The sequence below is a fragment of the Oncorhynchus mykiss genome, chromosome 19 (assembly GCF_057628025.1).
Source record: "Oncorhynchus mykiss isolate SJ-2025 chromosome 19, ASM5762802v1, whole genome shotgun sequence".
Taxonomy (NCBI): Eukaryota; Metazoa; Chordata; class Actinopteri; order Salmoniformes; family Salmonidae; genus Oncorhynchus; species Oncorhynchus mykiss.
The window spans coordinates 61767702-61794284 of NC_143040.1; the positions used below are offsets into that span (position 1 = coordinate 61767702).

Below are 26583 nucleotides of genomic sequence, written 5' to 3' on the forward strand. Positions count from 1 at the left end.
GGTCAATTCAGACAGCTGACTGAGAACCTTACTACTGATGAATGTGTTTGTTTTGGTGCTTCTAGGTCAATTCAGACAGCTGACTGAGAACCTTACTACTGTTGAATGTGTTTGTTTTGGTGCTTCTAGGTCAATTCAGACAGCTGACTGAGAACCTTACTACTGATGAATGTGTTTGTTTTGGTGCTTCTAGGTCAATTCAGACAGCTGACTGAGAACCTTACTACTGTTGAATGTGTTTGTTTTGGTGCTTCTAGGTCAATTCAGACAGCTGACTGAGAACCTTACTACTGATGAATGTGTTTGTTTTGGTGCTTCTAGGTCAATTCAGACAGCTGACTGAGAACCTTACTACTGATGAATGTGTTTGTTTTGGTGCTTCTAGGTCAATTCAGACAGCTGACTGAGAACCTTACTACTGATGAATGTGTTTGTTTTGGTGCTTCTAGGTCAATTCAGACAGCTGACTGAGAACCTTACTACTGATGAATGTGTTTGTTTTGGTGCTTCTAGGTCAATTCAGACAGCTGACTGAGAACCTTACTACTGATGAATGTGTTTGTTTTGGTGCTTCTAGGTCAATTCAGACAGCTGACTGAGAACCTTACTACTGATGAATGTGTTTGTTTTGGTGCTTCTAGGTCAATTCAGACAGCTGACTGAGAACCTTACTACTTACTAAATTATCCTCTATCAACTAATAGCCTATTTAATTTATATTCCCGTGTCTGTTAATGTTGTGCAATATCATAGCTATAGTGATTTGCCTATAACGGTTGGACCAATCATTTTTTATTTCACCTTTATTTAACTAGGCAAGTCAGTTGAGAACAAACTCTTATTTTCAATGACAGCCTAGGAACAGTGGGTTAACTGCCTGTTCAGGGGCAGAACAACAGTTTTGTACCTTGTCAACTCGGGGATTTGAACTTGCAACCTTCCAGTTACTAGTCCAATGCTCTAACCACCCTGCCGCCCCAAATGATGGACTTATACTGTAAATGAGCGCAAACTAAATCATTATGGTGCAATCCATCTGACTTGACTGTTGATGATTGAATGTGTCAATGTTTTAAATATAAAATTGTTTTAATGTATTTATTTATTTGTAAGGAATAGATAGGCATACAATTATTCATTATTTAAAATTGTATATGTATGTCCCTAACCGATTAGGCTATTATCTACTTATTTATTATTAACTCAACTGCCTAAAACTCTTATAAAACATCTAATAATAAAAAGTCAAAGTCATAACAGTTGTAGTTGAAAGCCCATCTTTTATTTAAGCAGGGGTCCGTCGGGAGAACCGGAACGGGGCAGTTAGGTCAGGTATGTTACCCGGCCAGTCTAACCCCTCCTGCGGACTATGAATGACTTTTTAGAAGCGTCCCTTTCATATGGCTGGAGGGGTGCGGGAGTGACGTCATCATGGGATAAATTATGACACAATAATGAAAGAATTGTTTAAACTATTGTCTTCATTGAGGTCATAGTAGCGTTGGCAGGATGATATTTTTGATTTAGCAAATGAAACCTGGTAGAAGTAATCACTCAGGGCTTTATTTAATAATACTTTGGAATGTCAAGTCAATGAGCATTATGGGTACAAAAGACAAAACAGTGGAATATAAAGTGGCCAGTCTGATGTAAGACAATGATACACTTCTTTTGAGCCTAAAATTAAGAAAGATCCTCCCACAACTCAGAATGCTTAGCATATTATAATAGGCTATGGATAAATGCCACAGGAGCTTAGTTCAATTGTTGTACCCCATCAGAACCCAAAATATAAGCTGGTATTAGTCCAATGTTTGTAAAAAATTTAAATGTCATTATAACCTGGGTGGTTCGAGCGCTGAATGCTGATTGTCTGAAAGTCGTGGTATATCAGACTGTATACCATGGGTATGACAAAAAAATGTCTTTACTGCTCTAATTACGTTGGTAAACAGTGTATAATAGTGATTAGGTACCTTGGGAGTTTGTGATATATGGCCAATATACGGCTAAGGGCTGGGTCCTAGCACTCCGCATTGTGTTGTGCATAAGAACAGCCCTTGCCGTGGTATATTGGCCATATACCACACCTCCTCTGACTATATTGCTTAAACATACAGTACCAGTCAAAAGTTTGGACACCTACTCATTCAAGAGTGTTTCTTTATTTTTACTACATTGTAGAATAATAGTGAGGACATGAAAACCATGAAATACCACATATGGAATCATGTAGTAACCAAAAAAGTGTTAAACAAATCCAAATATTTTTTAGATTTTAGATTCTTCTAAGTAGCACCCTTTGCCTTGATGACAGCTTTGCACACTCTTGGCATTCTCTCAACCAGCATTATGAGGTAGTCACCTGGAATGCATTTCAATTAACAGGTGGGCCTTGTTAAAAGTTAATTTGTGAAATTTATTTCATTTTTAATGCGTTTGAGCCAATCAGTTGCATTGTGACAAGGTAGGGTTGGTATACAGAGGAGAGCCCTATTTGGTAAAAGACCAAGTCCATGCAGTTGGCTCCATGCAGTATGGCATTTACATGGACCACTAATCTTTAATACCCAGCTTTAACGCAGATCAAATGAAAAAGAAACACACAAGGGGAAAATAAACAGCAGTTCTTAGTCTGAGGAGCTTTGGAGATGCTATCAGCAAGATGCAAAGTTTATCAAAACATGCTGATAGAGGCACCCCCCCCCCTCCCCCCACACACACACACACATGCACACACACACCCACACACCAACACCCACAAGCACACACACGTCCTGTTTTATTGTTGATCTATCCCGTTGGAAGGGCACCTGGCCTGCTTCTCCTGAGAGACGTGTTTTTGTTTGCACTCGGGACATGCAGAGCCAGAGGGTAGGGATACAGGCAGGGAGGGAGTTGGGAGTACTCGCCATGCAGCCAGGTCTGGAGATTAGGCCGAAAATACACTGGGTGTTGACTAAATAGTATAGCATGTAGACTAGACTGGAAGTACGTATGCAGCAAATAGGCAGGACAAACCCATGGGATCAACCTATAGGACTCTTCAAGAGAGTATGGTTACCTATAAGGTGATCTTACCTTGCGACATTATATTTGAACTATAGAATCCGACTATTACCCTACTGTTTCCAACACCAATGAAGACCAACACCAATGAAGAATGATTTCGATGACATATCTTAGCCTAAATTCCGTTGAGCATCAGACACAATGCGTTCATTAGAACTTGGGCCCTGAGTTTTCCCCAAAATGACATGACTGTGGTGAGGAACAACTCACGTCTCCCTGAATATTGCTTAGTATATAGTACTACTAGTTACTAGGCTATAACCAGGAAGTGACAGAGAGCGTTCAACTGGTTGTCTCTTTCTTTTCAAGACTTTCAAATAGTTTCCAAGGACTAAGTCTTGGCAAGCTTTGATAAAGCATGCTTTGAGCAAAACAACTGAACCATCAGGATGTATGATGCCATCTTGTTTGGTGAAGAGAGACACGTGGTGAGCTACAAGGCTCTTTTTCTGTTTCCTATGATTACAATACATAATGTGTGTTGAACATACAGACCAAATCAAAATCACCAGATCTGTGGCTGATTACTTGTTTTATGACCACTACCAAATCAACCTGATATTAATTTCTGTATTATATTACCATGCATTCTGAAAGAGCTCTAAATACTGAGGATAACTTACAATCCATTCAAAGCTTCAACTAGGAACATATAGTTTTGTTTAAAACATAAAGCATTGACATAGATTATAAGCTTTCAGTGTCTCATTGGGAATTGCCTGGACTTGAGTCTGTCTAAGCAACAAAGCTCAGTCAGTGTGGTCTTTGTGAAATCAGCAATAACATCAGCTCCTCAAGCATTTGTCTGTGGTTTCCAACAGGTTAGCAACTCTTCCTGATCTCCAGATCTCTAACTGTTCCAAACTGTCTATATATTTAGTGGGTTTGGAATAATATGTCTGTTTTGTACTGGCAAAGCCTCTTATCCTGTTCACTCTCACATCCCCTTTTCCGTTGGTTCATCCTGGAATCCCTGACAGTTGGTACTAACAGCCTGCTCTACACTCCAGGCACTCTCCAACTAACCAGGATCTCATGAAAATGACATGCAAATGAATCCTCTTATCCAGGCTTGTTAGCGCATGTCTCAGCTGAGCCTTATTCCGTGGTGAGTGAATTATGTTATGTTGTCCCGCGCACATGATTGTGGATGTCACTTTTCTTGTAATACCTTGATGAAACTAAGTAAACATGAATATGAGTATTTAATGGAGTTTCTTACATTGTACATTTGAGTCATTTAGCAGACGCTCTATCCAAAGCGACTTACAGTTACTGCATTCATCTGAAGATAGCTAAGTGGGACAACCACATATCACAGGCATAGAAAATGCTTATTTCCAAGTGCAAGTGCTGGTGAAGTGGGTTTTTTTTCGAGGTGAGGAGGAGATACTGTTTGAAGAGGTATCCTTTATATCCTATTTGAACCAAGCAACGGTACGCCTATTTGAAGGTTTCTATCAGACCAGCAGTCCTCATAGAAACAGTAAAGCGAGGTAAAGATGACAAAGTAGTAAGGTAAAGATGACAAATTAAAACACCCTCTTCCAAAAATGACTTTTTTGTTAACATACTCTATTCTTAAGACAAACACACACACAAATAATGGCACATGGTATGTATCCAATAGCCTGAAGACTGAGAGGGTAGCCGATAATAGATAGGAAAAGCATAAAGGAACGCCAAGCACATGCACGTTGAATTATATAAAACACAGGGAGGAAACACATGCAGGTATAATTAGATAAAACACAGGGAGGAAACACATGCACGTAGAATTAGATAAAACACAGGGTGGAAACACATGCACGTAGAATTAGATAAAACACAGGGAGGAAACACATGCACGTAGAATTATATAAAACACAGGGTGGAAACACATGCACGTAGAATTAGATAAAACACAGGGTGGAAACACATGCAGGTAGAATTATATAAAACACAGGGTGGAAACACATGCAGGTAGAATTATATAAAACACAGGGTGGAAACACATGCAGGTAGAATTAGATAAAACACAGGGAGGAAACACATGCAGGTAGATTTAGATAAAACACAGGGTGGAAACACATGCAGGTAGAATTATATAAAACACAGGGTGGAAACACATGCAGGTATAATTAGATAAAACACAGGGAGGAAACACATGCAGGTATAATTAGATAAAACACAGGGAGGAAACACATGCAGGTATAATTATATAAAACACAGGGTGGAAACACATGCAGGTATAATTAGATAAAACACAGGGAGGAAACACATGCAGGTATAATTATATAAAACACAGGGTGGAAACACATGCAGGTATAATTAGATAAAACACAGGGAGGAAACACATGCAGGTAGAATTAGATAAAACACAGGGAGGAAACACATGCAGGTATAATTAGATAAAACACAGGGTGGAAACACATGCAGGTATAATTAGATAAAACACAGGGTGGAAACACATGCAGGTATAATTAGATAAAACACAGGGAGGAAACACATGCAGGTATAATTAGATAAAACACAGGGTGGAAACACATGCAGGTAGAATTAGATAAAACACAGGGTGGAAACACATGCACATAGAATTAGATAAAACACAGGGAGGAAACACATGCAGGTATAATTATATAAAACACAGGGTGGAAACACATGCACGTAAAATTAGATAAAACACATGGTGGAAACACATGCACGTAGAATTAGATAAAACACAGGGTGGAAACACATGCAGGTAGAATTAGATAAAACACAGGGTGGAAACACATGCAGGTATAATTAGATAAAACACAGGGAGGAAACACATGCAGGTATAATTACATAAAACACAGGGAGGAAACACATGCAGGTATAATTAGATAAAACACAGGGTGGAAACACATGCAGGTATAATTAGATAAAACACAGGGAGGAAACACATGCAGGTATAATTAGATAAAACACAGGGAGGAAACACATGCAGGTATAATTAGATAAAACACAGGGAGGAAACACATGCAGGTAGAATTAGATAAAACACAGGGTGGAAACACATGCACGTAGAATTAGATAAAACACAGGGTGGAAACACATGCAGGTATAATTATATAAAACACAGGGTGGAAACACATGCAGGTATAATTATATAAAACACAGGGTGGAAACACATGCAGGTAGAATTAGATAAAACACAGGGTGGAAACACATGCAGGTAGAATTATATAAAACACATGGAGGAAACACATGCAGGTATAATTAGATAAAACACAGGGAGGAAACACATGCACGTAGAATTAGATAAAACACAGGGAGGAAACACATGCACATAGAATTAGATAAAACACAGGGAGGAAACACATGCAGGTATAATTAGATAAAACACAGGGTGGAAACACATGCACATAGAATTAGATAAAACACAGGGAGGAAACACATGCAGGTATAATTAGATAAAACACAGGGAGGAAACACATGCAGGTATAATTAGATAAAACACAGGGAGGAAACACATGCAGGTAGAATTAGATAAAACACAGGGTGGAAACACATGCACGTAGAATTAGATAAAACACAGGGTGGAAACACATGCACATAGAATTAGATAAAACACAGGGAGGAAACACATGCACATAGAATTAGATAAAACACAGGGAGGAAACACATGCACGTAGAATTAGATAAAACACAGGGAGGAAACACATGCACATAGAATTAGATAAAACACAGGGAGGAAACACATGCAGGTATAATTAGATAAAACACAGGGAGGAAACACATGCACGTAGAATTAGATAAAACACAGGGAGGAAACACATGCAGGTATAATTTGATAAAACACAGGGTGGAAACACATGCACATAGAATTAGATAAAACACAGGGAGGAAACACATGCAGGTATAATTAGATAAAACACAGGGAGGAAACACATGCAGGTAGAATTAGATAAAACACAGGGTGGAAACACATGCACGTAGAATTAGATAAAACACATGGTGGAAACACATGCACATAGAATTAGATAAAACACAGGGAGGAAACACATGCACATAGAATTAGATAAAACACAGGGAGGAAACACATGCAGGTAGAATTATATAAAACACAGGGAGGAAACACATGCACGTAAAATTAGATAAAACACAGGGAGGAAAAGCTGTTCAAGTGAACCATATTAGTCATCTATGCACAATATCCCCATACACGACTGCATGTTTTGCCAGGGGGACATAACACAGAGAGTTGCAGCATACAAACATGATGACTAGGCCAGGGCACATGGATCAGGATGAGTTGAGGACGTGTTTTGCTGAGGCTCGGTTTAGATGTTATCACACTGCTCTCTATGCTTACAGTGCAAATACTGGGAGACAGGCCTGTATACTAACCCGGCCACCATCATCACCCACCCCAGACCAGCTCTTCACTGTACCCTGTGTGGAAGCTAACGTGGCACTCAACTGACTAAAATGACGTTACCAATCTCTATGGAGTCATCTTAAATCTGGCACAGGTCCCATAGGTATGATATTGTGATGGTTATGTTGATCAGAATCCTGTTGGAAGGGCCGTTTACCAAGACTTTATAACGTTATGGTTCAGAGTGCCGGTCCACACCACCAATGGATTACATTGTTTGTTCAGGGACTAGACTCTTAGAAAAAAAGGTGCTATCTAGAACCTAAAAGGGATCTCCGGCTGTTCCCATACGAGAACCCTTTGAAGAACTCTTTTTGGTTGCAGGTAGAACCTTTTTGAGATCCATGTAGAACCCTATCCATGTAGAACCCTATCCATAGAGGTTTCTACATGGAACCCAAAAGGGTTCTATCTGGAACCAAAAAGGGTTCTCCTATGTGGACAACCGAAGATACCTTTTGGAACCCTTTTTTTATAAGAATGTAGTAGGCTAAACAATACTATGAGCAAGTAAACTCATCAAATATTGACACATGCAGGATTTTACACAATATAATCAAACTGTGAAAGTCTGTTATATACAGTGACAACAGTAACTCTATTTAAATTAGCTACAGTCCAGTTAACCATAGGTCATTACAATATAAACATACGTATGTTTGGGATACTATTACAGCAGTACTTGTATTTGACTTGTCTGTGCCTAGTCCTACTCAAAAATATAAATTCATGACTGTAAATCGCTTTGGATAAAAGTGTCAGCTAAATGGCATTTACTGTATAATTATTATATATTACATACAACAACTTTCAGCATGTGAGATTAACTTTGAAAGACAAAGCATCCAAACAGTTAGAGGGTGAGATAGGACATATCACAACACTCTCGTAAGACATCACAGTAAAATGGAGGTATGTATTGCAAAAGGAAATTGCTAAATGGCGTTATACTGTGAAAGATTTGTTAATCTGTGGACACCGGAGGGTTGGAGTTATACTGTGAAAGATGGGTTAATCTGTGGACATGGGAGGACTGGAGTAATACTGTGAAAGATGGGTTAACCTGTGGACATGGGGGGATTGGAGTTATACTGTGAAAGATGGGTTAATCTGTGGACATGGGAGGGCTGGAGTTATACTGTGAAAGATGGGTTAATCTGTGGACATGGGGGGATTGGAGTTGTACTGTGAAAGATGGGTTAATCTGTGGACACCGGAGGGTTGGAGTTATACTGGGAAAGATGGGTTAATCTGTGGACATGGGAGGGCTGGAGTTATACTGTGAAAGATGGGTTAATCTGTGGACATGGGAGGGTTGGAGTTATACTGTGAAAGATGGGTTAATCTGTGGACATGGGAGGGCTGGAGTTATACTGTGAAAGATGGGTTAATCTGTGGACATGGGGGGATTGGAGTTGTACTGTGAAAGATGGGGTAATCTGTGGACACCGGAGGGTTGGAGTTATACTGGGAAAGATGGGTTAATCTGTGGACATGGGAGGGCTGGAGTTATACTGTGAAAGATGGGTTAATCTGTGGACAAACATTGGCAGTAGAATGGCCTTACTGAAGATCTCAGTGACTTTCAATGTGGCACCGTCACCGTCAGTTTTTCAAATGTCTGCCCTGCTAGAGCTGCCCCGGTCAACTGTAAGTGCTGTTATTGTGAAGTGGAAACATCTAGGAGCAACAACGGTTCAGCCGCGAAGTGGTAGGCCGCACAAGCTCATAAAATGGGACCACTGAATGCTGAAGCGCGTACCGGGTAAAAATCGCCTGTCCTCGGTTGCAACACTTACTACAGAGTTCCAAACTGCCTCTGGAAGCAACGTCAGCATAATAACTGTTCATCGGGAGCTTCATGAATTGGGTTTCCATTGCCAAGCAGCCGCACTAGGATCATCATGCGCAATGCCAAGCGTCAGTTGGAGTGATGTAAAGCTTGCCGCCATTTGACTCTGGAGCTGTGGAAACACGTTCTCTGGAGTGATGAATCACACTTCACCATCTGGTAGTCCGACGGACAAATCTGGGATTGGCGGATGCCAAGAGAACGCTACCTGTGCCAATGCATAGTGCCAACTGTAAAGTTCGGTGGAGAAGGAATAATGGTCTGGGGCTGTTTTTTCATGGTTCGGGATAGGCCCCTTAGATTGAGTGAAGGGAAATCTTAACGCTACAGCATACAATGATGTGCTTCCAACTTTGGTGGCAACAGTTTGGAGAAGACCCTTTCCTGTTTCAGCATGACAATGCCCCTGGGCACAAAGTGAGGTTCATACAGAAAGGGTTTGTCGAGATCAGTGTGGAAGAACTTGACTGGCCTGCACAGAGTCCTGATCTCAACCCCATCGAACACTGTTGAAATGAATTGGAACGCCGACTGAGAGCCAGGCCTAATTGCCCAACATCAGTGCCCGACCTCACTAATGCTCTTATGGCTGAATGGAAGCAAGCAATGTTCCAACATCTAGTGGAAAGTATTCCCAGAAGAGTGGAGGCTGTTATAGCAGCAAAGGGGGGACCAACTCCATATTAATTCCCATGATTTTGGAATGAGATGTTCGACGAACAGGTATCCACATACTTTGGTCATGTAGTGTATATATATGCAGTACCAGACAAAAGTTTGGGCACACCTTTATTTGTACTATTTTCTACACTGTAGAATAATAGTGAAGACATCTAAACTATGAAATTACACATATGGAATCATGTAGTAACCAAAAAAGTGTTAAACAAATCACAACATATTTTATGTTTGTGTAGCCACCCTTAGCCTTGATGACAGCTTTGCACACTCTTGACTTTCTCTCAACAAGCTTCACGAGGTAGTCACCTGGAATGCATAACAATTAACAGATGGGCCTTGTTAAAAGATCATTTGTGTAATTGAATTCCTTCTTAATGCATTTGAGCCTGTCAGCTGTGTTTTTAACAAGGTAGAGGTGGTATACAGAAGATGAACCTGCTTGGTAAAAGACCAAGTCCATGCTATGTAAAGAACAGCTCAAATAAGCAAAGAGAAACGACAGTCCATCATTACTTTAAGACATAAAGGTCAATCAATACGGAACATTTCAAGAACTTTGAAAGTTTCTTCAAGTGCAGTCGCAAACACCATCAAGCACTATGATGAAACTGACTCTCATGAGGACCGCCACAGGAAAGGAAGACCTCGAGTTACCTCTGCTGCAGAGGATAAGTTCATTAGAGTTACCAGCCTCAAAAATTGCAGCCCAAATAAATGCTTCACAGAGTTCAAGTAACATACACATCTCAACATCAACTGTTCAGAGGAGACTGTGTGAATCAGGCCTTCATGGTCGAAATGCTGCAAAGAAACCAACAAGAAGAAAAGACTTGCTTGGGCCAAGAAACACGAGCAATGTACATTAGACCGGAGGAAATCTGTCCTTTGATGAGATGAGTCCAAATTTGAGATTTTGGTTCCAACTGCCATGTCTTTGTGAGACAACGAGTCGGTGAACGGATGATGTCTGCATGTGTGGTTGCCACCGTGAAGCATGGAGGAGGAGGTGTGATGGTGGGGGTGTGCTTTGCTCTGTGATTTATTTAGAATTCAAGGCACACTTAACCAGCATGGCTACCCCAGCATTCTGCAGCGATATGCCATCCCATCTGGTTTGTGCTTAGTGGGACTATCATTTGTTTTTCAACAGGAAAATGACCCATCACACTTCCAGGCTTTGTACGGGCTATTTGACCAAGAAGGAGAGTGATGGAGTGCTGTATCAGATGATCTGGCCTCCACAATCACCCAACCTCACTCAATTTAGATGATTTGGGATGAGTTGGACTGCAAAGTGAAGGAAAAGCAGCCAACAAGTGCTCAGCATATGTGGGAACTCTTTCAAGACTGTTGGAAAATCATTCCAGGTGAAGCTGGTTGAGAGAATGCCAAGGGTGTGCAAGGCTGTCATCAAGAAAAAAGGGTGGCTACTTCAAAGAATCTAACATCACAAATATATTTTGATTTGTTCAACACTTTTTTGGTTACTACATGATTCCATATGTGTTATTTCATAGTTTTGAGGTCTTCACTATTATTCTACAATGTAGAAAATAGTACAAATAAAGAAACACCCTTGAATGAGTAGATGTGTACAAACTTATGACTAGTACTGTATACTTACTGTATATATTAATACAAAAATGCTTTACTGAGGTGAGGTTTGAGTTAGGGAATGTTTGTGTTAGGGAAGGATTGTGTTAGGGAATGTTTGTGTTAGGGAAGGATTGTGTTCAGGAAGGATTGTGTTCAGGAAGGTTTGTGTTCAGGAAGGTTTGTGTTCAGGAAGGTTTGTGTTCAGGAATGTTTGTGTTCAGGAAGGTTTGTGTTCAGGAAGGTTTGTGTTCAGGAAGGTTTGTGTTAGGGAAGGTTTGTGTAAAGGAAGGTTTGTGTAAGGGAAGGTTGGTGTAAAGGAAGGTTTGTGTAAGGGAATGTTTGTGTTAGGGAATGTTTGTGTTCAGGAAGGTTTGTGTTCAGGAAGGTTTGTGTAAATGAAGGTTTGTGTAAGGGAAGGTTTGTGTAAAGGAAGGTTTGTGTAAAGGAAGGTTTGTGTAAGGGAATGTTTGTGTTAGGGATGGTTTGTGTAAGGGAAGGTTTGTGTTAGGGAATGTTTGTGTAAGGGAAGGTTTGTGTTCAGGAAGGTTTGTGTAAAGGAAGGTTTGTGTAAGGGAAGGTTTGTGTAAAGGAAGGTTTGTGTAAGGGAATGTTTGTGTTAGGGAATGTTTGTGTTCAGGGAAGTTTGTGTCAGGTAAGCGTGGGAGGCCACCAAACACGTTCACCCTGTCTCGTCCGGTTAGCCCTCTTTTTCACACCAATCACGTTTTGTCAAATACATTTGTGTGTGTGTGCTGTGCATGTATTTGTGAGGAAACCTGAAATTATCTTAGAGGAAGTCATTCTCTTACTTTTGACTGTGATTGGCCTGGGATTCCAATCTCCAACTGTTGGTGTAGGTGTTGCAACATTTCTCTTTTGCTTTCAGAGAGTCCTATGCAGATTCACTCTGTGACTGTTTTCTCAGAAAGAGAAACATAAGACATTTGAACAACGTCGAACCAATTAATGAAGTCTAATATGTCTGCAATCTGTTTCCTGCTTCCAAAGTTACTTTACAGACTTTACCTCTGCTTTACATCCACTTTCATTGTGGGGCTCACATGCCAATCAAATCAAGAAGAGAACCATTCCTAGGTCTACAAGTCTCATTGGGAATCACACTTTGGTCAGTCAGTCAGTCAACGCCACAGAGTCTGGGCTGAGGTGAATGAAAGGTAACAGCAGAAGCCGACAAGGAGAGAGACATTTTTTGTTGTTGTTGCCAGAAGCAGTCCTTATTCATTTCACTGAGAGGGTGTGATAGAGGATGGGGACTTTGGTTGTTCCCTGTCCCACAATGTGCCCCCCCAATACCATTAACCCCAATACCATTAACCCCCCCCCCCCCCCCCCCCCCACACACACACACACTGGAGGCCTGATCACAGCTGCATGTTTGTACTTCCTTGTTCGTTTGCATGCGTGTATGTGTGAGCGTGTCTAGAGAGTGTGTGTGTGAGTGTGTCTGGAGAGGGGCGGGATGCAGGAGAGAGAGAACACACTAGATCCAGTCAGCATAGGCTCTCTGGGCAGGTAGGAACAAGCTTAGCTAAGTTTCTGTTGTACCACAGCCAAACTCAGCAGGTTGATTACTGTCATCTACACATAGAGAGAAAGGAACCACAACAGCTCTCCAAAAGTTATCTATCCTTTTCTCTCTGTCTATTGCCTCCCATTTGGGTGTAACACAGTGAAGAAAGCAACTGTCAAAAGGGCAGAGAGCTAAATCACATCCTCATTAAGGGCTTTTATAGAGGCCCTAACCACTCATCCCTTAACATAATAGTGTGGTTTAGACCGAGTGAGGACGAGGTGTCACTTGGTTCTCAACAGACTAAATGTTTCAGTGAAGTCAGGTGTTATCCCGTACATAACTATCAACAGCCCATGTCTCATGGCATTATGTCAGTTTGGGATTTTTTTCCACAATCCCTGGGAATTCTAGGACGAGGCAGAATTACTAGGAAGAATTCCTAAGATGAGACATAGCCTTGTCCATATTGCATCATCATTTTCCCCATCCTCTGAAAAACTAGGAACTAGACTAGAGTCAATGGAACAAGGAAGAACCCCAGGCCCTAATAATGAACCAGGAAGATGACCTTTGACCTTTCATATTGATTGTGTTTAGACAAACAAACAACTTGTGTGACTTTTTGATGACTAATCAAGTTCAACTGCTTTCTTTTTTCTCCTCCCATCGAGCGCGTCCCCATTCTCATCGACGGGGCTGTAGTGGAGCAGGTCTGAGAGCTTCCAGTTCCTTGGTGTCCTCATCACCAACAAACTACCATGGTCCAAACACACCAAGACAGTCATGAAGAGGACACAACAATGCCTATTCCTCCTCAGGAGACTGAAAAGATTTGGCTTGGGTCTTCGGATCCTCAAACATTTCTACAGTTGCACCATCGAGAGCATCCTGACTGGTTGCATCACAGCCAGGTATGGCAACTGCTCCGCCTCAGACCGCAAGACACTACAGAGTGTAGTACGTACTGGGTTGTGTTCGGCGAATGTGACAAATAAAATGTGATTAGATTTTTTTATTTTGATTTAATAATATGTTTTACTGTTCCTGCACTGTCATCTAATTAACTCCTGTCAAACTGGCCTGAAATCCCTCTGGTACATAGGACCTTTATAAGGGATTAGATTTAATGCCACCGCCATGTTGTGCTAATCTGAAGTGAAAAAGGTTTGGATAGAAATGTCAGGACAACGCATTCACTTAGCGCGAGGCAACAGTCAGAGAGAAACATGAGTATGACTTGAACCTGAGCCAGGCCTCTAACCCTGCAGGGCTGATGCAGACATAAGGGTGTGTTACAGATGGTTACAGTGGATTGTGTGTGTGTGTGTGCATGTGTGTGCGTGCGTGCGTGCGTGCGTGTAAACACTTAACTAATGAACTCAACAAACCTATCTTTGTTAGAATGCTGTAATGACATTCTCATTAACAGTCAAATGACCCAATCGCCATTTAGTGGCCTCATGGGTGGAATGTTATTAATGTTTTAAATAATTAACAAACATAATAAAAATAGAAAAAACGCCAAAAATCTGGTGTTTCTATATTTCAGTCTTCTGTGATGTCTGTAAAGTGTAATATTGGAATACAAACTCAAAATGTAATACATTTCAACTCTATATCTGACTCAGTACAGTTGTGTTCTTGTTTTTAAGTCCATAACCATGTGTGGGAGGTGTATACTTTTGTTTCAAAGTAACCAGGTAGGCTAGATTTGTTTAAGACTACCAAGAAACACTCTGTTTGGCCCTGATTTAGCCCGCTGCAGTAAAATGTTATTAATGAGTGTCTCTATCCTTGGGTTAGAGTCTGTTATTAACAGAGCTGCACCTGTAATACCTGTAGTAAGTTAACCCTGACAGACAGCTAGGCTTCGTCCCATCCCTGGCTGGAGCAGATAGAAATCCCTGCACTTCACAAAGGTAGAGGTTAGTCCAACTGCCACCAATTCCAAGTGAAGTGCTATCTTCATTCAGTGGTCTTCAACCCCCGGTACATGGACTGGTATTGGTCCCTGGCATGTTGCTGACTGGTCCCTCAAAAAGATGGTTAACTTGTGTAGATTAAGCCAGTTCCAAGTGCCAATTCTAAATCGGTGGTCCCCAAACTAGGAGTCCTATAACAATAGGGGAATTCCACGTAATAATGCTTGACCCCTTAAAAAATGTATGAATTGATTAATCCAATGACCGGATGAGATAACAAGTGAACTGCAGTTGAGTAGTCTATAGACCAATGTATATATACTACAGATTGAAAGGAACAAGCCTAATAGAGGAGTAATGACATACGATGGACACCAGGGGTCGTAGTTGCACAATCTGTGTAAAAGGATATGCAACAAGAAGAAAAAGATGTGTTAGGTTTGGACTGATGTACAGTAAATCTACATGCACTCATCTCCTGTACATGTCCATGTTCTCTTCACCTATTGTCATAAGCTTCTCCTCAGGAAATGTTTTATCTTATCCTCTTTATTGTAGTTTTGAGAGAGAAATTAAACAAAATTAATTAAGAGATGATCAATCGACGACAATCTAATAATTGAAAATATCGTTGATACAAATTCAAATAAAGCACCATATCATGTTAACAAAAATAAATTCATTTTTGTATTTGACTAAAATACTATACACAATCAAAATGATTAGCTATTATTAATATAGACTTTTTTTCTATTGTATTATTGACTGTATGTTTGTTTATTCCATGCGTGAGTCTGTGTTGTTGTTTATGTTGCACTGCTTTGCTTTATCTTGGCCAGGTCGCAGTTGTAAATGAGAACTTGTTCTTAACTAGCCTACCTGGTTAAATAAAGGTGAAATTTTAAAAAAATAAATAAAATGAATGAAACTTAAATTGCGTCGTAACTAATCATTGAGGGGATTTTCATGTCAAACAGAATATGATGACTACGGGATAGGCCTTATTCACAGCTTAATGTTCTAACATACACAGCTAGTGCAGGTAAATAATACATTGACATATCAGTTAATATCAGCACACATGACAATGACAATGAAACCATCTGATTGGTCTCAGCCCGACATTCAGCAGTTATCTACGCAAACTAAATGAAGCACAGCTCAAGTATTTCACATATGTGTTTGACCTAGGTCTGAATAAACACTGTGCCAAACCAGTATTTACGTTAGGGGTGCAGCAGCGAACCCTTCTACAATTCCACCACCAGCTAATTCACATTATAGATACTGTAAGGCCACAGTAAGGTCCGAATGGTGGTTGGTTAGATTTAGAGATCCTCTGCTCAAATACAGGCGTTGAGGTCCAAAACCCTGCTGGATCGCATCCTTCCCATTGAATCAGGGATTCATTCAGATATTAGATACCTCAACCATATTCAGTTGGGCATTCAGTTGCACATTTATTTATTTTTAATGGAGTTTACCTACTACCGCCTGAGTGAAATAACAGAATAATTGTATGGTTTTACCTTGCAGAAAGACACGTCCTGCCCACACCTCATCTCCATCAGCCCCTCTCAGGCCATTTCCTGCCTAAAGGAAGGCCAAGTATAAAAAATATAAAAAATATTTAGTTATTTTGCAGTCTTCTTTAGGTAAGCACAACAGTTCTAAAATACATGACAAGACATGTTCTGGTTAGCGCATGGATTTGGTCTGTACCTCATTGAGGGGCACATTTGATGGCAGGACGATTACATTCAGAACTGACTGAGGATGGCCGAATGATTGGAGGAAAGGCAACACCTGTCCCTTGATCGAGAGGAAGGGTCTAAACATTCTGACCAGGCCCCACAAGGAGAGGTCTGTGATGTTCACCACTACGTGTGTGACCGCCCCCCACCCCTCTTCATCAGAAACACCAGCCCTGTCAAACTGCACTGGAACAGACCTGCATGGGAGCACTGGAGCCTGGAGGGCACAAGACAATAATCACACATACAACATTAATAGTCACAATAATATGCTATCAGAAATACATTCTCATCTGCACAAAGTGTCTGTAAATTCTGTGGACATTTCAGGTTTCAATTTTGTCACAACAGCAAGGGTCCTGAAAGCAGAAAGAACACATGATAAAATCAGCAGTGTTCTTAAAAAATATACTATAACTTATTCATTGATTTAGGATTTAGGTATGTTGCTGGATGTACACAACTGTGGACTTGACATTAGATACCATTTCAAGTCGGAAAACTTCTGACAAACTTACATTTTGAAGTGAACTATCACTTTAAGTATTTAGTATTCTACAATATTCAAACTGTCAATATTGTGATTCTTTAACAGAGTTGAATCCATTACTACCACAGTAATATGGTCACTGTGATCTGCTTACCTCTGATGTGGAAGTAGAGCTGTGGACAGATTCAGAGTCTTCTGTCTATGTTCAGTGAGCAAGGTTAGGTTAGTGAGATGCAGATTTAGTGTATCCATTGTTGTACACATAGTATCAAACTGACATTTTGACATGGTAGGGTGGGAGCTGAATATTTACAGCTTGTTACTTCCTCAATAGATATGATTATGACATTATTTTCAGGGGAGAATCAGAGCCTGTGCCTATCTCATACACTCCCAGCAGTAAGTCATTCTAGGCCTTATTGGCATAAACGTAAACTGGCCTACAGATACTGATCCTAATAACAGGGAGGCGTCTTCAGAGGTTCCCAGAGACTGGTTGTAAGATATGCCATGTCTAGTCGCTACGGAACATAACAAAAACATCACGAAAAGGGAGTTATTAAACTAAGCAGTGGTTTATGAGTCTGCACATGAAGTTGTGGCAAAAACAAAATACATTTCCAAAGTACAGTATTTATTCTGTGCTATGAACTATGAATTACTGTCTCATTGTCATAATCGTGTGTATAGGTGGCAGGGAAGTCAGGCGCAGGAGAATTAAACTTGGTAAAATGGAGTAATTTAATAAAACAAAACATAACCCCAAAACCATAGATACAAATTAAACAAATTGGGTACGAGGACCCGTCGCGCACCAAATAGTCGTGTTGTTTGTATTTGGTGCGCGACGGGTCCTCGTACCCAATTTGTTTCATTTGTATCTATGGTTTTGGGGTTATGTTTTGTTTTATTAAATTACTCCATTTTACCAAGTTTAATTCTCCTGCGCCTGACTTCCCTGCCACCTATACACAATACACAACAGGTAATGAATGGCAGGTGTGTAGGAAGACAAGACAAAAAACAATGGAAAATGGTCAGAAGACCGGTGACGTCAACCGCCGAGCACCGCCCGAACAAGGAGAGGCAACGACTTCCAACGACTACCTCTCTTTGCATTTATTTTTTACCATTTAAGGACTATTAATGAGAAGCATCAGTGAGAGAACCCTGTGCCTTGTTAAAGTGGGGTCTTATTTTACCTTTATTTAAGGCAAGTCAGTTAAGAACAAATTCTTATTTTCAATGACAGCCTAGGAACAGTGGGTTAACTGTCTGCTCAGGGGCAGAACGACAGATTTGTACCTTGTCAGCTCAGGGGTTTGAACTCGCAACCTTCCGGTTACTAGTCCAACGCACTAGGCTACCCTGCCGCCCCATCAACATTACTATATTGGTGTCCCATGAACGTAATTGGCGTAATTGGTGTGTAAAACAGTGTTTGTGTTTACACTTCATTACATGTTGATTGTGTTAGATTACCAGAAATGAAATAGGTGTTTCACTATAGAGATCAACCCTGACAATTCTGATCAATGATTGCTAGGTTTAATATCTTCTTTATTTATTATTATTTGAAAACAAAGGAAATTAATACAGAGATAATCAAATCAATTACAATCTAATAATTATAAATACATTTTTTTATACAAGTTCAATAACCCCCCCCTATGTTTTCCAAATAGTCAGTATTTTACTTAATTGCTATGTACAGTCAAAATGATAGCTATTGTTATTAAAATATCAATCAAATCAAATCATTATCATGGAGGTGATTATCATGTCATGGAATGTGTGACTGCATGGTATTGGCACTAGTTTACGTTACATGTTATAGTGGAATCAGAAGTTGACTGTCCAGTACAATAAAATGAGATAGTTTGTGTCTCTATATTAAAATACTGTATGTCATCAAGCACAGAAAGGACATAAAATCAAATACAGACAAAACAAAAATAGAAAAAGTGCAATTCATCTGTGAATTTATAATGATTCAACTTGACACTATAGACACTATTCACACTGTAACCTGAAATCCAACATGTTGGGCTTATTGAAGAAAGCCCAATACATTGTATATTGAGGTTATGTTGAATGACAGAGAAGTGATCAGCCTAATACACTAATTCCAAAATAATCTAAATAGATTTAGCTCAATATGCAAACTACAGACCAATTGTATCATTGAACACAGACATCATTGGCCATGCTCATCAATGCCTCACACTCTAACATGTTTCAGTGGAAGCCAAGCGTTTTGCATAAGAAGGGGTCCAGTTCAATCAGAAGGGTTTTCATTATTAAACATGAAACGTCTCCTTTCCTCAGCACCGTGTCAATGACTTCCCGGGCCTTCTCTGCCCTCTCAGGGATCACTTTTACTGTCTCCATTTCATGGTTATTAATCACTTTTTGTTGCAGAAGTCCATCCAGCAGATCGTCAACAACCGACTTTGACACACGATCCACAAAGTCCTTTCGTACAGAATGCAGTTGCTTCTCTGCAGGATCACTGTGACTGTTCTCAGCCTGATCCCGTCCCACTAACACAGCACCTGGGAGTCGGGAAAACAAAGACATGAACCTCTGTATACAATTATGTATGCTGTGCAACACCAGTGTTTACAAGCACGGTGCAGCAGGGGAAAATCCCTTCTAACATCACTAATCCAAACACATCACAGATGAGTCCACAGTAAGGTGGGAATGGTGGTTGGGATTAAAGAAAACAGATATACATATACAGACCTTGAGGTCCCAAACACAGCTGGATTTCATCTTTCATCTTAGAACTAATTTAGATATCGGGCACCTTTACCATGTTCAGTTGAGTTTATGTTTGCTAAATGTTATTTTTTTACTGGAAAACCAAAAATGAGTGTTCCTTATTGGACAAGTTCAAGTTTCCAAGTATGTTTTGTCCTGTTGTGCCCACTGAACACAATGTTAGAGAAATCTCAATGGTAGTCAACCAGTGAGAAAAGACGAACCAGCAGTACTGTGGACATTGTGGCTCAGGTATTTTAAGGTTTTAATTTAAATAATAATTGTATAGTTTTACCTGGCAGAAGGACACGTCCTGCCCACACCTCATCTCCATCAGCCCCTCTTTCCAGAAGTCTCAGCTCTACATGTTCTGTGTCCGGGTTCAGGAACACCTGAAAGGTGGGGTGGTAGTTTGGACCATAGTCCCAGTAAATCTGAATACGCTGAAACACAAAGTGACAGTAGATTAGACTACATTGTAAATGATACTTGTGCTGTTATCAAACCTTTTCCTTGTATATCAGACACACCACAATGATGAACAGCTAAAAAGCAGCGTGTGACCGTCCTATCGCTTGGTGTCGCTGCTGTGTTAAAACGTATTCTACTCAAAGGCACTCGGACATCCGTTGCTCTGGTGTGTTTCCTATATTAGGAGAGGAGCAATAACCACTAACAGAGTTGTATAGAACTGTGGTTCTCAAACTTTTTAGAGTCCCGTACCCCTTCAAACATTCAACCTCCAGCTGCGTACCCCCTCTAGCACCAGGGTCAGCGCACTCTCAAATGTTTTTTTTTGCCATCATTGTAAGCCTGCCACACACACACTATACAATACATTTATTAAACGTAAGAATGAGTCTGAGTTTTTGTCACAACCCGACATGTGGGAAGTGACAAAGAGCTCTTGTAGAACTAGGGCACAAATAATAATATAATGCTAATCAATAGTTTTGCTCTTTATTTAGCCAGCTTACATATAAAACTTTATTTGTTCATCAAAAATGGTGAATAACTCACCACAGGTTAATGAGAAGGTGTGCTTGATAGGATGCACACAACTCTGCAATGTTGGGTTGTATTGGAGAGTCTCAGTCTTAAATCATTTTCCACACACAGTCTATGCCTGTATTTAGTTTTCATGCTAGTGAGGGCCGAGAATCCACTCTCACATAGGTACGTGGTTGCAAAGGGCATCAGTGTCTTAACAGTGCAATTTACCAAGGCAAGAAACTCTGACCGCAGCCCAATCCAGAAATCTGGCAGTGGCTTCTGATTAAATTACATTTTCACAGAACCGCTTGTTGCAATTTCGATGAGGCTCTCTTGTTCAGATACTGGTAAGTGGACTGGAGGCAGGGCATGAAAGGGATAACGAATCCAGTTGTTTGTGTCTTCCGTTTCGGGAAAGGACCTGTGTAATTATACACCAAACTCACTCAGGTGCTTCGCTATATCACATTTGACATTGTCCGTAAGCTTGAGTTAATTTGCACACAAAAAAATCATACAATGATGGAAAGACCTGTGTGTTGTCCTTGTTAATGCAGACCGAGAAGAGCTCCAACTTCTTAATCATAGCCTCAATTTTGTCCCGCACATTGAATATAGTTGCGGAGAGTCCCTGTAATCCTACATTCAGATCATTCAGGTGAGAAAAAAACAATCACCCAGATAGGCCTGTCATTTGAAAAACTCGACATCATGCAAGCGGTCAGACAAGTGAAAATTATGGTCAGTAAAGAAACGTGTCAATACTTTCACCCCCTTGATAACCAGCGCACTTCTGTATGTTGTAAAAGCGTTACATGGTCACTGCCCATATCATTGCATAGTGCAGAAAATACATGAGAGTTCAGGGGCCTTGCTTTAACTAAGTTAACCATTTTCACTGTAGTGTCCAAAACGTCTTTCAAGCTGCAAGGCATTCCTTTGGCAGCAAGAGGTTTCGGTGGATGCTGCAGTGTACCCAAGTGGCGTCGGGAGGAACTGCTTGCCTTACCACTCCACTATGTCTCCCTGTCATGGCTTTGCGCCATGAGTACAGATACCAACACATCTTGACCACCAAAGTCCATTTGATGCCACAAAGCTGTCCAGTTTAAAAAAAATATACTCTAAGCCCAGGCTCTGTCGCAACCGGCCGCGACCGAGAGGTCCGGGTTAGCGAGGGTTTGGCCGGTAGGGAAATCCTTGTCTCATCGCGCACCAGCGATTCCTGTGGCGGGCCAGACGCAGTGCGCTCTAACCAAGGTTGCCAGGTGCACGGTGTTTCCTCCGACACATTGGTGCGGCTGTCTTCCGGGTTGGATACGTGTTAAGAAGCAGTGCGGCTTGGTTGGGTTGTGTATCGGAGGACGCATGACTTTCAACCTTTGTCTCTCCCGAGCCCGTACGGGAGTTGTAGCGATGAGACAAGATAGTAGCTACTAAAAACAATTGGATACCACAAAATTGGGGGGGAAATTTCAAAACAAAAAAATAATGTTTTTTTTTTTTTAAATCCTCTCCTGCTGTCCTGGTTTCCAGTGGTTTGCAGAAGATGATGTCTTCCTTAATTGACCCCACATAAACGTAACGGACATATACCAGGAGCTGTGCCAGGTCCGCCACGTCTGTTGACTCATCCAGCTGTAACGCGTATAATTCACTGGCTTGTATGCGAAGCAGTAATTGTTTCATAACATCTCCTGTCTTTTCCCCCAGTATTGTCCCAGCCATAACTGAGGCAGCAGGAAGAAGTAAGTCCTCCACAATAGTATGGGACTTGCCTGTCCTAGCCACTAGCTAGCTCACCATATAATACGCTTCTAGCCCCTTCTTATTAATGGTATCTGTTGCTTTTTATACATGTCTTACTACTCGAAAGTCATCTTAATTCTCGCCAAAAAAACCTCCTGTGGCTTATTTTTGAAATTGGCATGTTTTGTTTCTAAATGTCTGAGCAAGAGTGAAGGTTTCATTGAGTTGTGAGATAGTACTTTTGAGGAAAGACACTACTCCCAATATAAGTGAACCCCAAATCAATGTAGTTCTCATCATATTTGTGCCTCTTCGATGGCCCAACGTCCCTGTCTGTTGTTCAGTGCTTTCCCGGGTAAGGGGGCAGTAGCTCTTCAGCTGCATCAGATTCACAACTGTCAGTGTCCATGCTAGCCGGGCTAACAACAAATGCAGAATTACTGATGCTAGCATTGGATGTGCTACTGGAATCAGAACAACTTGTCGTCGACAGGTGCAGGTGTAGTACTGCTGGTAGTTGCAGTACTACCAGTAGAGCTGGTATGAGTCTCTATGGACGTAGGCCTTACTTTTTAAAACCATTTATCAATTTTCGAGCAAACGGAATGAGCAGCAGCTACTTTTGGCTACATATGGACCGTTAGTGGAATTCCCGCGAGAGAGTAACGGTTAATGTGATTGGATGTGAATTATTTGACCAGGCTCCCTGTATTTAACATTGTGTTATTTCGCTGAACACTAGAGGGTTTAATAAAACATTTGGCAGTGAAACGAGGCCACTCAGGCGAGAGAAAAAAACTCACCCAAATGTATAGCCCCGTTGGAAAATATAAATGGACTGTGAAAATTGTATGTTTTTTTTTTTTAATGTGAATCACATTTTTATTTGGCGTATCCCCGACGGCATTGTGCGTACCGCAGTTTGGGAATACCTGGTATAGAACAAGCCGTCTATACAACTTATAGGTTATGTGACACCTCAGCAACGTGAGGTAATTATTAGCATGAATGGACAATGTTTAGTTATCATTGTACATAGGGTTGGCCGCAGGCATAAACCCCAAGCAACTTACTGTTGAGAGTTAAAATAGTAGAATACACAAGGTGCAAGTTCGAAATGTGGTTGTGCATCAGCAATTTCTCTTCTGTCAGTCACTGACAGTCACTCAATCAGCCATGTCAGCTAATAATTTTTAGACTGTTAAATGAGTCTATCCAGCTATCAAAACTTGTAGTAATCATGGCCGAATACCGACCGTTCACGCAGGGCACATACCCAGGTGCCCTGACCTCTAGGAGGCCCCCATTGATTTTGATAGTCCCTCTCATTCAGATATCATAAACATTGTATAAGTCATGGCAAAATGGGTAGAATTGCAGGAAATTAGCAGTAAAACTGAAAAATTATTCTCTCTGATCCTTTGAAAAATGAGTAGAATTGCATGAAATAAAATGCATCTCCAGCCCATGGCAAAATGTACAAAATTGCAGGAAATTAATTTAGCTTAAATTTCTCTCCGCTGTTACGAGGGGGACCACTAAAATGTTTTGCCCACCAGAGCCTGGTTCATCTCTAGGTTTCTTCCTTGGTTCTAGTTTTTCCTAGCCACCGTGTATCTACATTTGGGGTTTGAGGCTAGGTTTCTGTATAGCACTTTGTGACATCGGCTGATGTAAAAAGGGTTTATAAATACATTTGATTGATTGATTGATTGATAGGTGGGCAGGCGGGCGGAGCCAGCCATGAGTGTACATCTGGCACAATGTGATGTCATCATCACTATGTGACATCATCATCACTATGTGACATCATCATCATCACTATGCGATATCATCATCAGTATGTGACATCATCAGTAAACAACATCATTCACCTTAGCTTTAGGGTAGATGTCCTGTATCTTCTTCAGATCACAGGAGAGACTGTATTTTTCCCCTCGACTCAGAGTGCAGTCCGAACAGACCGGTATGTAAGTGTTCCCTGTTTGTTGTTGCTTCACCTGCCACAGATTAACAGATGATGATCAATGAGGACATGAAGACCTAAAGGGGGAATTGAACACTACCTAAATGTTTTGTGTTGAACCATGTTAAGAAGAAAAAAACAACTTTTTGAAGTTGAACAAAGTTACACCATTTCCTGTCAAAAGGAAAGCCATATACAGTTGAAGTCGGAAGTTTACATACACCTCAGCCAAATACATTTAAAGTCAGTTTTTCACAATTCCTGACATTTAATACCAGTAAAAATTCCCTGTCTTAGGTCAGTTAGGATCACCACTTTATTTTAAGAATGTGAAGTCAGAATAATAGTAGAGAGAATTTTTTATTTCAGCTTTTATTTCTTTCATCACATTCCCAGTGGGTTTACACACACTCAATTAGTATTTGATAGCATTGCCTTTAAATAGTTTAACATGGGTCAAAAGTTGAGTAGCCTTCCAAAAGCTTTCCACAATAAATTGGGTGAATTGTGGCCCATTCCACCTGACAGAGCTGGTGTAAATGAGTCACGTTTGTAGGCCTCCTTGTGTAACAGTATAACTTTAGACCGTCCCCTCGCCCATACCCGGGCGCGAACCAGGGACCTTCTGCACACATCAACAACTGACACCCACGAAGCATCGTTACCCATCGCTGCACAAAAGCCGCGGCCCTTACAGAGCAAGGGGAACAACTACTTCAAGGTCTCAGAGCAAGTGACGTCACCAATTGAAACGCTATTTAGCGCGCACCGCTAACTAAGCTAGCCGTTTCACATCTGTTACACTCACCCCCCTTTTGACCTCCTCCTTTTTCCGCAGCAACCAGTAATCCGGGTCAACAGCATCAATGTAACAGTATAAGTTTAGACCGTCCCTCGCCCATACCCGGGCGCGAACCAGGGACCTTCTGCACACATCAACAACTGACACCCACGAAGCATCGTTACCCATCTCTCCACAAAAGCCGCGGCCCTTGCAGAGCAAGGGGAACAACTACTTCAAGGTCTCAGAGCAAGTGACGTCGCCGATTGAAACGCTATTTAGCGCGCACCGCTAACTAAGCTAGCCGTTTCACATCCGTTACACTTGCTCGCACACGCCTTTTCAGTTCTGACCACACATTTTCTATAGGATTGAGGTCAGGGCTTTGTGATGGCCACTCCAATACCTTGACTTTGTTGTCCTTAAGCCATTTTGCCACAACTTTGGAAGTATGCTTGGGGTCATTGTCCATTTGGAAGACCCATTTGCGACCAAGCTTTAACTTCCTGACTGATATCTTGAGGTGTTGCTTCAATATATCCATACAATTTTCTATCCTCATGATGCCATCTATTTTGTGAAGTGCACCAGTCCCTCCTGCAGCAAAGCACACCCACAACATGATGCTGCCACCACTATGCTTCACGGTTGGGATGTGTTCTTCGGCTTGCAAGCCTCCCCCTTTTTCCACCAAACATAACGATGGTCATTATGGCCAAACATTTCTATTTTTGTTTCATCAGACCAGAGGACATTTCTACAAAAAGTAGGATTTTTGTCCCCATGTGCAGTTGCAAACCGTAGTCTGGCTTTTTTATGGCGGTTTTGGAGCAGTGGCTTCTTCCTTGCTAAGCGGCCTTTCAGGTTATGTCGATATAGGACTAATTTTTACTGTGGATATAGATACATTTGTACCTGTTTCCTCCAGCATCTTCACAAGGTCCTTTGCTGTTGTTCTGAGATTGATTTGCACTTTTCGCACTAAAGTACGTTCATCTCTAGGAGACAGAACGCATCTCCTTCCTGAGCAGTATGACAGCTGC

At 41.0% G+C, this 26583-nt stretch overlaps 1 protein-coding gene across 1 annotated transcript in view; it reads right to left on the reverse strand.

Annotated features, from left to right (window-relative positions):
- Nucleotides 1–19400: 19400 nt before the first annotated feature.
- LOC110498108 (uncharacterized) overlaps nt 19401–26583 on the reverse strand; it is a 35640-nt gene continuing 28457 nt past the window's right edge. The window contains exons 12-14 of the mRNA XM_090209709.1: nt 24668–24793; nt 20347–20494; nt 19401–19840 (exon numbers count right to left, since the gene is read on the reverse strand). Of these exons, the coding sequence (XP_090065835.1) occupies nt 19524–19840; nt 20347–20494; nt 24668–24793 (591 nt within the window). The 3' untranslated portion in view covers nt 19401–19523. The remainder of the gene's footprint in view (nt 19841–20346; nt 20495–24667; nt 24794–26583) is intronic.